Consider the following 15,296-nt stretch of genomic DNA (forward strand, 5'->3'; position numbering starts at 1 on the left):
GAGAAAAATGAGAGAAAGCTTGAAGAGAGGTTTTTACCTTCTCTTAGAAAATTTTGCAAATGAAGAGTGTGGGAGAAGTGTGGAGTGAGGAGTGCTTAAGGGGAGAGGGAAATCTGATTTCCCTCCTAGGCACTCATGAAGATCTCCTAGGGTGGCTTCCTAGGGTGGCTAATGATGAGATTGAGTGATGTGAGGTTTACTTTATGGAAGTCAACTTTCGCATCCCAATGCGAAATGATCCCTCACGGATACGCGCGATAATCGTGCTCGAAGATTATCGGCTAATACCCGATCGCATATTATAAATTGCCCGATCGTAATATCCGATTAAAATTTCGGATTTCGGCATTCTGAGTGAAAAATATTTAGAAAATAAGTATGAGTGTATTCAGGGTCTATATTGACTCGAAATAAAATTACGAAGCCAACGGTGCAATCGGAATTCGATTCCGAGTTACGGAACTCAAAAACCACTTTTTGAGCCGTACCGGGTGGATTTCTGCACTCACAGTGGTTCAGAACCGACTGTCTCCGAAAATTACCAAAATTTACCACAAAATATGAAATAATATTTCAAGACTAAAACTCAACTAGAGTTTCGTCTAATTCTTTACCGAAATTGCCCAGAAATTCATTTTCGAATATATAATTAATAAAAATATTAATAAAATCTTATAATTCGAAATCGTAAAATTCGCGGTGTTACATTCGACACAAGGATCCCTCGTGGATCTACCGACCATTTGTCGCTTAAACACTCCGTTGAGTCGTCGAACCATTAGCTCTGATACCATTTGTTGGGAGATCTTCATCATGAGTTTTAACATTCCTTCATGGGCTAAATGAAAGAAGCATATAAGTGAGCTTGACACCACATCTTGACCCAAAACCATAAGGCATTAGGTCTATAAGTATATCCACTTATATGTTCTTTAACTCATCCATTTTTTTTCAATATGAGACTTCTTCATTCACACTTGGAATACCTAAGAGTAAGAAACCTAACTTAACTCATGTGTTAAGTCAGATTCTATACATGTATTGTTGACAATAATTTTTTAGATGTTAGAGAATATGATCTTATTTAAGATAAGAAATGAAATATCCTTATTACATGTTCATAATGTCATAACGGGGATGTTAATTTCTAACAGATCCATAAAGGCACATGACTGCTGAATGTCTTTGATGAAAGACGAAATACAAACATTGACTTGAATACAGGGTGTGACACGAGCATTAGTAGATATGCAGAGTGTAACATACACATTGACTGAATGCAGGGTGTGACACGAACATTGGTAGATATGCAAATTGTGATGCACAAATTGACTTGGATGGAAAGATGTGCCGGTGTTGACAAATGGTGTATGCTTTGAGTATACTCCTTATAGTAGAGTATAATAATTCTTTTGAACTACGATTGTTAGAGTAGATAACAATAGTAGTCATTGAATCTTTCTAAGGAAGATCCAAGGTTGAGTTTGATTGAATATTAAAGATGACAGTTCTTAATGAATTTTGATGTATATGTTCCACAATATCGAAAGACATCATAACATTGACAAGCTAGGCAACATGTTCGACTAAACAACAATGCAGAAAGCTGCACTATAAGTTTGGAGAGCTAGACTCTTGGTAACACCGTCATTGATACTTGGTAAGACTTATGCTAAAGGGCAAGCATGCTCTTATGTGTAACACTGGTTAAAGAGAGTTAGACATTAAGGAAGATGAAGTTAAATATTTGCTAATTTGGAAATTCTTGCATATCATCTTTCTGTGCAATATTTGCAGATGTAGATACTCCATCTTTCCCCACCGGCTTGCTAGGACTCCATTCATTGGGACAATCCTTTTTATAATGCCCAGTCTGTTTGCACTTGTAGCACTCTACTGGTGTTCTGCCCCTGGAAGTTGGTCTTTTCCCTTTGGCATGACCTCCTCTGCCTTGTCTCCTCCCACGCACTTGGCTCCCTTTCACATACAGACCATCACCCTGAGACCCTTCACCTACATTCTGTCTTCTTTGAGTGTGGGACAGAAGTGCAGATGTGATCTCATCCAGTTTGATTGAGTCTTTCCCGTACGTCAATGTTGTCACCAAGTGTTCATAGGAATTTGGCAAAGAACACAGTAATATTATTGCTTTGTCCTCATCATCAACCTTCACATCAAGTTTCTGCAAGTCATTGATCACTTGATTAAAACTGTTGAGATGTTGTTGCAAATCAGCACCTTCCTGCATCTTCAGGCCATAGAGTCTCTGTTTCAAATACAGCTTATTTGTTAGAGACTTGGACATGAACCGCTTCTCTAATGTCTCCCATACCTCTGTTGGTGATGTCAGATCCATAACATGATACATCACCTCATCTGATAGACAGAGTCGTATGGTTCCCGCAGCCTTCTCCTTCAACTCTTCCCAATCCAGTTGATCCATACCCTCTGGTTTATTCTCATGCAGCGCCTTTGATAGACCTTGTTGAGCCAACACATCCTTAACCCTCCTTTGCCACAATCCGAAATTACCAGTTCCATCGAACTTCCCCACCTCGAATTTGGCACCTGGGTTAAGAGCCATCTGATACCAATTGTTGGGAACAAGCGAACAATCAAATAGTAAAGAGTATAGAGACAAGAGAATAACACAAGAGATTTGGTAACGAGGTTCGGCCAATTGTGCCTACGTCCCCGGGAGCGTTGAGCGGCTACCACTATATATTATTAGAGAATAAGGATTAGTGTTTTACTATTCTTCTCCTTGTTACATTAGGTTTACATAACATCAATATATATAGCCCTCTACCCCAACCCCTTTACATCAGCCCAAGCCCATAACTTGTATTGCTGTTATCTAGAGATATGAGTCATTGCACAACAATCTCCACCTTGGCGAATATCATCAATCTCCATCTTCCGCCATTGGGTTGGGGGCGCTCCATAGTCCATCATCAGTGAATGTTCAACAAGCTCAGGCAATGCCTGAACTTGTCCACAGTAACCGGTTTGGTTAACATATCAGCTGCATTTTCTGAAGTGTGAACCTTCTGCAATAGTATCTGCCCACAAGCTACCAACTCTCTGATCTTATGAAATCTCACATCAATATGTTTGGTTCTAGCATGATACACCTGATTCTTTGCTAAGAAGATAGCACTCTGACTGTCACAATGCAGCGAAACTCCACCTTGCTCAATGCCTAACTCATTTACTAGTCCCATAAGCCACAAGGCTTCCTTAGAAGCTTCACCAGCTGCCATGTACTCTGCTTCAGTTGTGGACATAGCAACAACAGACTGAACTGATGATCTCCACATAATTGGTCCACCTGCAAGGGTGAAGACAAACCCCGTTGTGGACCTTCTATCATCCAAGTCTCCTGCATAGTCCGAATCAACATAACCAATAACTGAAGGCTTACTCTGTTGGCTGCCAAACATGATACCGAGACCTGTAGTCCCCTTCAAATATCTGAAAATCCATTTGACTGCTTCCCAATGTTGCTTCCCTGGTTTCGACATGTACTTGCATACTTGACTAACTGCTTGTGCCAAGTCCGGTCTAGTACAAACCATAGCATACATCAAGCAACCCACTGCACTGGCATATGGAACCTTTGACATGTATTTCTTCTCTTCATCTGTCTTTGGACACTGATCTAGGGAAAGCTTGAAGTGATTTGCCAATGGAGTGCTCACTACTTTAGCATTGCTCATATCAAATCTCTCTAAGATCTTTTCAACATAGCTTTGCTGGGAGAGCCATAGTTTTCTAGCTCCCCTATCCCTGTGAATCTCCATCCCAAGAATCTTCCTAGCAGCCCCTAAATCTTTCATGTCAAACTCCTTACCTAGCATGACTTTCAGCTCATTGATATCACTCAAATGATTAGCAGCAATCAACATATCATCAACATAAAGTAACAGAAAAATAAACGAACCATCGTCAAGGCTTCTCACATAAACACAGCAATCATACTCACAACGCTTATAACCAAGCTTCAACATATAAGTGTCAAACCGCTTGTACCACTGTCTGGGAGACTGCTTCAACCCATATAGAGACTTCTTCAACTTGCAAACCAAGTGACTCTGTCCAGCTGCACTGAACCCCTCTGGTTGTGTCATGTAAATTTTCTCCTCTAATTCACCATGGAGAAAGGCAGTCTTCACATCCATCTGTTCTAAGTGCATATCCCAGCTGGCTACCAAGGCAAGCACTGCCCTGATAGAAGTGTGTCTCACCACTGGGGAGAAAATCTCATTGTAGTCGATCCCCTTCTGCTGTGAATACCCTTTTGCTACAAGACGAGCCTTGAATTTTTCCCCTTCTTTTTCTGATACTGCTGGCTTCCTCTTGTACACCCACTTGCACCCAACTGCACGCTTGTCTGGGGGCAATGGAACAAGCTCCCAAGTTTGGTTCTTCTGTAAAGACTCCATCTCCTCCATCATGGCACCCATCCATTGTTCTTTCTCCTGGCTGTTTATAGCCTCTTGAAAGCTACATGGATCTCCTGAACTGATATGGAGAGCAACTGAAGCCATATCCTCAAAGCCATATCTCTCTGGAGGTTTGATAGGACGTCTATCCCTGTCTCTAGCAAGTAGATACTCCTGCACACCTGAACTCTCTGCCTGAGAATCATCATGTTCTTGACTTGAACTAGTGCATGGTTCCTTGCCTTTATTCACCTGAACCATTTCATTGCTCAGTGGAATCATATTTGAACCCAAATTCTCTCCATTTGGCATGGGCACCTCTGTCAAAACTGACTGTTTCATCATGAAATCTTCATCAAACACTGCATCTCTGCTCAACACCACCTTTCTGGAAACTGGATCCCAGAACTTGAACCCCTTCACACCTTTGGTATATCCAATGAAGATACACCTCTTTGACTTAGGATCAAGTTTCGATCGTTCATCACTGGGTACATGTATATAAGCAGGACAACCAAATATGCGTAACATATTATAATTAACTGGGTTACCTGTCCATACTTCTTCTGCAACTTTACCATCCAATGAAGCTCGTGGTGATCTATTGATGACATAACATGCCATACTAAGTGCCTCTGCCCAAAATCCTTTGGAAAGTCCAGCATTCAGTCTCATACATCTGGCCCTCTCTGTAAGAGTTCTATTCATCCTCTCTGCAACACCATTCTGCTGAGGAGTCTTCTTCACTGAAAAGTGTCTCTGAATGCCATGTTCCTCACAGAATTTCTGAAACTGTGAGTTTTTGTACTCTGTACCATTATCTGACCTCATGTATTTGATTTTTCTACCAGTCTGGTTCTCTACCTCTGCCTTCCAAACCTTGAACTTGGCAAATACTTCTGACTTATGCTTCAGAAAATATACCCAGACCTTGCGAGAAAAGTCATCAACGAAAGTAACAAAATACCTAGAACCTCCTAGGGATGGTTCCTGAGTGGGTCCCCATACATCAGTGTGGACATAATCTAGAATGCCTCGAGTCCTGTGTTGGCCAGCCTTGAAACTAACTCGTGTTTGTTTTCCAAGCACACAATACTTGCACAAATCTAGCTTGCATTTGCTGACTCCCCTCAACAGTCCTCTTTTGCATAGTTCTGTCATACCACGCACACTCATGTGTCCCAAACGCATGTGCCATAATTTTGTAGCACCATGGTCTGAATCTATTGAGATCTCTTCAGCCACTCCAGCAACTCCACCTACAACTGTTCTCCCTAACAACTTGTAAGTGTTCCCTGCAGTCCTTTTACCCTTCATCACAGTCAGAGCACCTTTGCATACTCGAAGAATATCACTGTCCCCATCAGCTCTATAGCTAAACCCTTTGGCCTGCAATGTCCCCAAAGAAACCAAATTCTTTTTAAATCTGGTATGTGCCTAACCTCACATAACGTCTTCACTACACCATCATCCATCACAATTCTGAGTTCTCCCATACCAATAATTTCACATGCTTTATTATTTCCGAGATACACGAAACCAAAATTGCCTGCCCTGTATGTGGTGAACCATTCTCTGTTTGGCGTCATGTGGTGGGAACAACCAGTGTCAAGTATCCACTCATCTGTATTGTGATTTGATGATACAGATAGTAGATCAACTTCACTATTGTAACCAGAGTCATCTTTCTGTGCAACATTTGCAGATGTAGATACTCCATCTTTCCCCACCGGCTTGCTAGGACTCCATTCATTGGGACAATCCTTTTTATAATGCCCAGTCTGTTTGCACTTGTAGCACTCTACTGGTGTTCTGCCCCTGGAAGTTGGTCTTTTCCCTTTGGCATGACCTCCTCTGCCTTGTCTCCTCCCACGCACTTGGCTCCCTTTCACATACAGACCATCACCCTGAGACCCTTCACCTACATTCTGTCTTCTTTGAGTGTGGGACAGAAGTGCAGATGTGATCTCATCCAGTTTGATTGAGTCTTTCCCGTACGTCAATGTTGTCACCAAGTGTTCATAGGAATTTGGCAAAGAACACAGTAATATTATTGCTTTGTCCTCATCATCAACCTTCACATCAAGTTTCTGCAAGTCATTGATCACTTGATTAAAACTGTTGAGATGTTGTTGCAAATCAGCACCTTCCTGCATCTTCAGGCCATAGAGTCTCTATTTCAAATACAACTTATTTGTTAGAGACTCGGACATGAACTGCTTCTCTAATGTCTCCAATACCTCTGTTGGTGACATCAGATCCATAACATGATACATCATCTCATCTGATAGACAAAGCCTTATGGTTTCCGCAGGCTTCTCCTTCAACTCTTCCCAATCCAGTTGATCCATACCCTCTGGTTTATTCTCATGCAGCGCCTTTGATAGACCTTGTTGAGCCAACACATCCTTAACCCTCCTTTGCCACAATCCGAAATTACCAGTTCCATCGAACTTCCCCACCTCGAATTTGGCACCTGGGTTAAGAGCCATCTGATACCAATTGTTGGGAACAAGCGAACAATCAAATAGTAAAGAGTATAGAGACAAGAGAATAACACAAGAGATTTGGTAACGAGGTTCGGCCAATTGTGCCTACGTCCCCGGGAGCGTTGAGCGGCTACCACTATATATTATTAGAGAATAAGGATTAGTGTTTTACTATTCTTCTCCTTGTTACATTAGGTTTACATAACATCAATATATATAGCCCTCTACCCCAACCCCTTTACATCAGCCCAAGCCCATAACTTGTATTGCTGTTATCTAGAGATATGAGTCATTGCACAAACACATGTACTAATTATAAATCCTCATTAGAAACACTATATGACCTTGAACACTTATAATTTTTATTCTATAATAATATTTTTGTATATGCTAAACACTATGAAAAATATGCACAATTAATCAAGTTCCATTAACAAATTCTCAAGTTTTATTCTTTTTATTATATGCCTTTTATTTTAATTCTTATGACAAACGTTGCACAATACGATTGCTTTCACTGAATCACTTCTAGAATTGAATATATTAAGCGAACAAACATTGAGGAAAATAATTTCATTTCCACATTAAATTAGCTGCCGTATGGTGAAGAAAGGGAAAAGGGCATGTGTTGAATGGTTTCCCACCAACACACATTTCATGGTATAGATTTTATTTTGTTTTAGAGAAATAACTTATGTACGTAGAATGTATAAGTTTTTTTGAGCGAATTATCCACCTTTTTATAAATTAAATTTTATTCTATTTTTTTGGTACTACCAATAGTATCATTTCACTATTGTAGGTGAGAAATTAATCTTTTTTGAGATGTGTAATTGTCACTTCTAACAAATATTGCTCCTAAAAATTAAACCATTAATCTTTTGTCATCTAGCAGAATCTTACACAACTATACTAACACATTATTAGTAACCGTTTAATAGTATGTGTGAATGAATTATAGTATAATGACCCAAGAAAAAACTTTATATTTGTAATACACAAATATTAAAATCTTTATTTTATCTTATCTTAATAGTAATATGACAATAAAGAGATAAAAACTAGTAATTATTTTGGGCCCAAAAATTGAGGAGGAAAATCCAACACTTTTTATTCATTGTAATTCAACACATAATAGTGAGTTGAATTGTGTTAATATGTATTAATTAATTAAATTACTTTTTTGCGCCATTAGTGGATGCTAAATAAACGAGTGTCTCTAGATAAACATGTTTCTTACTTTTAAATTTTTTAGTACTAATAAAAGTTTTTCTTCATTTTTTGATAAAGAATTGATCTCTTTTAAGGTTTATGATTGCCCTCCCAACAAGTATCACTCTCAGGAATTGAACCTTCAATTTTAAAGATCTAGTGAGCATTATACCATTAAACTAATGCCTTGTTGGTATATACAATTGAAAATACTATTTTTTTTGTTTGACATATATGATACCGATCACGTTAAATAGTTAAATGAAAGATAATTTGTGAAAACAAAGAGTTTATATTGGTTCACCAAAACCTAGACTATGCCATGTCCTTTGCATCACCTGGGTTTCAGCAATTAGATTTCAGAATTTAACAAGTTCTCCTTAGACATCTAAATATTATTTCAACTTATCCTCTTCAGACTCCCAATCATAACTATTATTTTCTATTTAGCCATCCTCTTAGACTCTAATGAATAAATGAGTTCTCTCCAGGCACACAAGAGCATTCTTTTAATCGAGTCTTTTCAAGGCTTGTTGTTTGAGTTTTGGTTGAAAACTAATCCTCTCCGATCTTTTCAAATAGAGTAAATTACACTGACACTCCCTGAGTTTTATTGAAATTACACAAACCACTCATCACTTTTCTACCCTTACACAAACCTCCCATATTTTTTATCTTTCATTACATTGACCACCCCTGCATAAGAAATAAGTGTAATCTTTTAAACAAAAATGTGATAAATGCAATTAAGTTAAACAAAACATGATATATTGTGTAGACAAATCTAACTAATATACAAAAATATATCTTTATTATTTTTTGTTACAAAATGCATCAACAATTCTAAAGAAATATTGTTTAAATCGCTCTTATAATATAGTGTAACGAACCAAAAATAATAAAGAAATATTGACTCATATATTATTTGGACGTGTCTCCACAATATATAATGTTTTGTTTAACTTAATTGCATTTATCACATTTTTGTTTAAAAGATTACACTTATTTCTTATGCAGAGGTGGTCAATGTAATGAAAGTTAAAAAATAGAGGAGGTTTGTGTAGGTATAGAAAAGTGAGAGGTGATTTGTGTAATTTCACTAAAACTCAGAAGGTGTCAGTGTAATTTACTCTTTCAAATATTATTTGGCACTTAACCCCTCCATACCCTATAAAACTGTAATTTTTAACCAAGTCTCTTCAGACTCATTAAATAAATATTTTTAGTTTCGGCCTCTCGAGATACTTCAAAAATTTGTTTAACAATTAATTTTACAATAGATATACTCAGGCTGATCCTTATTCTAATCTTATTATTTACCATCTCTCCAAATCATTGTCAATATCTCATTTAATTTTTTCTTCTCGAATTGAAATTATTTGAATTAATCCTTAAGAGTTAGTTGAGATGGTAGAGCTATAGGATATGAATTGGATTGCTTCCCTATTAAGAAAAAAAGGAATTTATGTACTAATTTTATCTATTAATCCTTAAGAGTTAGTTGAGTTGGTAGAACTATGGGATATGAATTGGATTGCTTCCCATATTAAAATAGGAATTTATGCACTTATTTTATCTATTTAATTTTATGTTTTTTAACCCTTTTTAGTTTTACTTTCAATTGAAATATTAATCATTAACTGATATTTTCTCTTAATGTGGTTATGTCATATGTCCAAATTCAATATGAAGAAATCATTAAAGTGGATGCAACATTTTTTTCTTCATATTTAGAGGAACTTAACTTCTGATATAATAATTAAGAAATTCAACCATCTACTAATTGTGTTGTGCATTATTAGTTTATAACCATTTTGTCCTACTTTGTAAATATTGAATATTTGACATTTAGAATTTTTAAGAACTTTATCTACTATAATATTTATATCTAGCCTTTTATAGAAATTTCTACTAATATATTTATACAGATTTTTTATCCTTTAAAAAGAATATTCTTTTTAAAATATTAAACAAAATTGATACCCGTTTGACATGGCTCATTAGGCAATATAATAATTCTCATTAAAATCCGAATCCTCATAATCAAATAAAGAAATTAGGTTCCACTTTTCACAATTTAAAACAATAAAGAAACTTCAATAGTCAATACAAATTTAAAATCATATTCTTTTTTTCGTGTCATTTTCCTCATTGTTATTAGAGTAAATTATACGAACTTCCACTAAATTTTAATAAAGTTGTACAAATTATTTCTCATATTTGTTGTTGTTACATAAACCAATCCTAATTTATATATGCATACTACACTAATATATACTGTTATAAATTATTAAGGTATATATAAGTATAAAGATAGGAGAGGTAATATATATTAGGTGAAACTTGGTGTAATTTACTCTTATTATTATATCCAAATTAAGAATTTTTATACAGAAATTGTTTGCTAAGCCTTTGACTTGTGCCTCGTGTATACGATCTTATCCAAATTTGCTTTCAGACGCAGCACAAGAAGCAATAATATATATTAGATGTGTGAAAGAAAAAAGTTGTCTATTCTATTGCCATCACATTGATTCTTTGAACGTAAAAGCAAGTATGCTATAGATAACTGGTAGCCCCATTCCCCTTTATGTTTTGTGTATAAAAGAAACTTGGGTCCAGTTTAATATTATATTTAATTAGTATACCATATCGACATATATACTTGAAGTGTCTGAGACGTTAATTACATTCTTAGTTCAATTTTAGTTGTCTTTTTGAAATAATAAATGACAGCCACTAAATATTCTAATTACAATGTAAAATAATGTATTTCAATTAAATTACTCTGATATTGTTTTTTAATTATCAATATTAGTTATAAGAGAATTGTTTGAATAACTAATGTATTATAATATAACACAAAAGGGCAAATAATAAAAAATTAAATGTTTATTTGTTTTTTTTGAAGTGACCTAAACTATAAAATAAATAAAAAGTGAAAATTAAAATTAGAGGAAGGGAGTATTTCAGAAGTTCTTATTCTCTTAAAAAAATATATTCTCCCATTCCTTTATAGGTTTTGTATTTCAGAAGTTCTTATTCTCTTATTCTCTTAAAAAAATATATTCTCTTAAAAAATAATAAAGAAGTATTGACTAATATATTATTTGGACTTTTCTCCACAATATTTAACTTAATTGCATTTATCACACTTTATTTAAAAAAATACACATATTTCATATGCAATGGTGATCAGTTTAATGAAAATATGAAAATTAGGAGTTTGTGCAGGTGTAGAAGAAATGAAAGATTATTCATGTAATTTCTCTAAAACTCATAAGTGTCCGTGTAATTTAATACTTAAAAAGAAATGAAGGACTATTGAGTTTTTGTATGTGTGATTTACATCCACTAGTTCACACGATCTCATGTTTTTTGTCAAGGAAACGTGAAACCAAAACATACGTGGCAGTGAGTCAGCTTAATAGCTGGGTAGGTACAAGATTGAACCCAATGAGAAAATTTTGTATCACAAGGGATGTGAAAGCCTCATGAAGATTTTGGGTAGTGTCAAGTTCTATGGGACCTAGATTTATCCCAGATCTGTGTGTTGGTATCCCTTGGATCGATCAATTATCTACCAGTCTTTGAGTAATTAGTGGATTTGTACGAATCTAAAAATTTAGAAAATATTTTAAAATTTCCAAAATATCTTATGTATTTGTACATATATTTCCTATAATTATGTGTTATTTCATACAATCAAAATAGAAAAAAAATGATAATAATAATAATAATCATAAAATATAATTAAAGTATAAGTATATAACTTCAAATTGTCATTTAAATATAAATGTTTTTACTAAAAATATATAATTTAAAATAAGATAATAAAGGACAACAAACGGTCCATTCATTAACATAATATTACATCACAATTATGGTTTACAAATATAATATTATTATTTAATAATATAACATCACAATTATGATGGAAAACATGTTTAGTTACACTAGTGTGTAATGCAGATTTTAGAATTGTAGATCTAGATACTTGAGGGTCCGGGTACCTTATTAAGAGACTTATATTCATACAACAAGTTTCAAAATTTTCTATCTCAATTACTCATGGGTATAAAAATAGATATTGGTTTATTTTTTATAACTTTTTTCAATTAGATGACACATTTTGATTGACTTGAAATATCATTGGGGACAGTAACATGACTATAAATCTCCATCCAAAAAATATGGACCTCGTTTCGAATATTACACGCAAAACTAGGTACCTATTACCATCTGTAATATGAAGAGACATAACCAATAAAATATCATTAACACATTAAAAAAACTTAATTTTTGGTAAGAGTTAATTCTAAATCATTATTTTGGATAAAATATGAATACATAAAATTCACTTATTTTTTAAATAAGACGTATTAGAATATAAGATATAGCTCTATCTAACAAAAGTGTCTCTTGACTGAGGCTTTTTTGTTTTGGAGCAGGGAACAGAATTTGTTGAAATTAGCTTTAACAGAGGCTACTTATAGTTTCACCTAATAAATTCAATTAATTAAAAGTGATTAAAATGTCTGAAATCAAATAACTTTACTAATCTAACTTTACTTCCTCTAGTCTTTAGTATAAGTGATCATTCAGAAAATTTACATTTTTATGTAGCATTTATTGTTTTTCTTATTTATTATTTGTTGGTTAATGGGAAAAGAAACAATAAACATATGAACTTCGATAGTTAAGAGAATATGGTTGTAAATTTGTAATGTTATAATATCGTTTTTTAAAAATCAAGAAAATTGGCTATTTTATCAATGTGTATAATTCGATTAAAATTTAAAAGTATTTTCTTACCGTTTTTAATATTTGACCGGTTGAAGGTGTTTATGATTTTTAATCTCTAACTCATTTGTAACATTCAACATATTTCGAAAAGGTAGGCTCTGATACTATGTTAAGGTTCCATCTTAAAACTAATTAACAATCAGAGGAATAGCCTAACAAGTATTTAAACAATTACCGAGACAATAAGATAGATAATGAGAGACTTATTTTCTAACAAAGCTCACGTTATCATCATGAATTCTTTTATTTTATTAATCTCAGAAGTACTATCTAAAAAATTATCACAAAATACAAACAAAAGAAAACAGCAAAAGTTATTCATCATTATTGTATACCAAGCACCTAATTCATAATCTAACAATCAACCGAAGTATACTGCAGAATTTCTGGATTGCGCTCAAATTCAACCATTTCAGCTTTAGGCAGCGTTATCCATGCTTCTGTTCCTTCTCCATCTCTTGATGTAAAGAGAAGTATTGTATTTTTATTAGGCCTTCTTCCCACAGTACCAAGCCATGTTGGTTTTCCCCATCCAAAATCATTTTCATAGTAATCCAATCTTGTCACACTGCTAAACGTATAAACTGGAACACCTTCTTCTTTGGATGCTCTCATTTCTTCTACGACCTTAAGAATTCCATCACCTACGATTTTGCTTACATAATCTTTATCAACACTTCTCACGGCTTTTCTGGCCATTTCTGCAAAATCATGCAACCCTACCTCTCCTTTCAATTCCAGTTTTGGAGATAGTGACTGTATAATAAGATTTCCTCTCGTAACCTCAGGTAATGGTGGGTCCACTCGGCCACGAATACCCACCACGTGAATCACCTTAGAAGCCTAAAGTGTTGAAAAAATAATTGTTCGCCATATAAATGTTTTTTGTTAACTAGTATTGAAATATAATTTATAAAAAATATAATTTATAAAAAATCATAATATAGTGTGCGCACTATTTTATTTCTAGCTCCCCTGATGCTAACCATGTATGTTTATATATAATGTGGTAACAACAAAACAAATTCTTATTAACAGATTGATTAAGTGGTTATTATCCTAAAATTAAATCTAAATGTGATATATAAATAAATTTGTTTAGATTTATTAGATTGTTATTATTATAAAATTAAATCTAAAGGTGATATATAAACAAATTTGTTTAGAATTTGTGTGTATAAATAATATATTATGGAGGAATAAAACCCATTTCTTTAAGATATATATTGTTCAGAAGATCATAAAAATAAAAATACTTAAAAGGTGCGTAAACTTACGTGAATTATCTGTTCCTTATCAGAATTTGCTGTTGCTGCTGCTTCCAGGGCTGATTTCCAAATGAGTGCTGTCACGGCCTCAACACGAGAGAGATTTTTATTGGAGCTGCTAACTTTGTCTCTTATCCGAGAGAGGTTAGTCCCACTAAATATGAATCTCTTTGTTACATTGTCTTCTGGGATAAGCATGTCACGAAAACTGGGCATTTTGAAGTTCTTTGGTGGGAAATACAAATTAGATGTTTCCATTTGAGGTGCTGCCACTATGCTACCTTGTCCTCTTGCTATTAGAGACCATGCTTTGAGAAAAGATGCTGTAGTTATAGCATCACCTAGCTTGTGGTTGAAGCTAACACCAAGTGCTATACCCCCACAGTTGAATTGATTCAATCGAACTGCCATATTTGCCTCAGGTTCATCAAAGTTGTATGGATCAAATGGGAAAAAATCATTCACCATCACATCAAGTAGAGGGTCTATGAGAATGTCTGAGAGGTTTGCGTTGACTTTAGATTCAATGAAAACCACACCAGTATCATTGCAGTCTATTGAGAGATTGTCTTTCACTGTTGTTCCACAATATGGGTAGTAAAGAGTGAGAGCTTGTGATAAAGAAGTCTTCAACTTTTGAGATATCACTGAGAAATGATCATCAGTACCCCCAAAAGCATTGTTGATATCATGGTGTGAGTAACATAGGAGAAGGGGAATGTATACTTGATGTGGAATCAATTGATCAAGAAGAGATAGTTTAAATTCTCTAAGATTATCAGGGGTTGGAGTGGATGGCTTAATGGTTTCAATGGATATAATCTCACCTTTAGCTGCCATTTTGTTATGTGTGAAACAAAATGCTATCTATACCTTGCTTTGCATGACGCGGCTTTATATATACAAATAAAATCTCTGCATAAGCTCCTTAAAATGGGTCAACAACATCTTATGTGTGAAAAGATTGCATCACTCATTATATTTAAATTTAAAATTTAATAATAAATTTTTTTCTGACCAAATAAAGAAATCGACATATAAAGTGACATACATTTTAGTATAGAAGATGTCATAAA

The 15,296-nt window shown here is 34.5% G+C and overlaps 1 protein-coding gene across 1 annotated transcript; it reads right to left on the reverse strand.

Moving 5' to 3' along the window:
- Nucleotides 1-13,306: 13,306 nt before the first annotated feature.
- On the reverse strand, nt 13,307-15,076 carry LOC109338515 (vinorine synthase-like). Its single transcript, XM_019575775.1, has 2 exons — nt 14,230-15,076; nt 13,307-13,795 (listed from the first exon to the last, which is right to left on the reverse strand). The coding sequence occupies exons 1-2, from the start codon at nt 15,058-15,060 to the stop codon at nt 13,307-13,309; spliced, it is 1,320 nt and encodes a 439-aa protein (XP_019431320.1). The 5' UTR covers nt 15,061-15,076.
- Nucleotides 15,077-15,296: the final 220 nt, after the last annotated feature.

The sequence above is a fragment of the Lupinus angustifolius genome, unplaced genomic scaffold, assembly GCF_001865875.1.
Source record: "Lupinus angustifolius cultivar Tanjil unplaced genomic scaffold, LupAngTanjil_v1.0 Scaffold_27_38, whole genome shotgun sequence".
NCBI classification, from domain to species: domain Eukaryota; kingdom Viridiplantae; phylum Streptophyta; class Magnoliopsida; order Fabales; family Fabaceae; genus Lupinus; species Lupinus angustifolius.

Bases quoted from the DNA above. Each gene is read 5' to 3' on its own strand.
- LOC109338515 (XM_019575775.1), bottom strand. From the start codon at position 15,060: ATGGCAGCTAAAGGTGAGATTATATCCATTGAAACCATTAAGCCATCC. The intron at 13,796-14,229 runs GTAAGTTTACGC...TCAACACTTTAG, and splicing joins ATAAGGAACAGATAATTCAC to GCTTCTAAGGTGATTCACGT.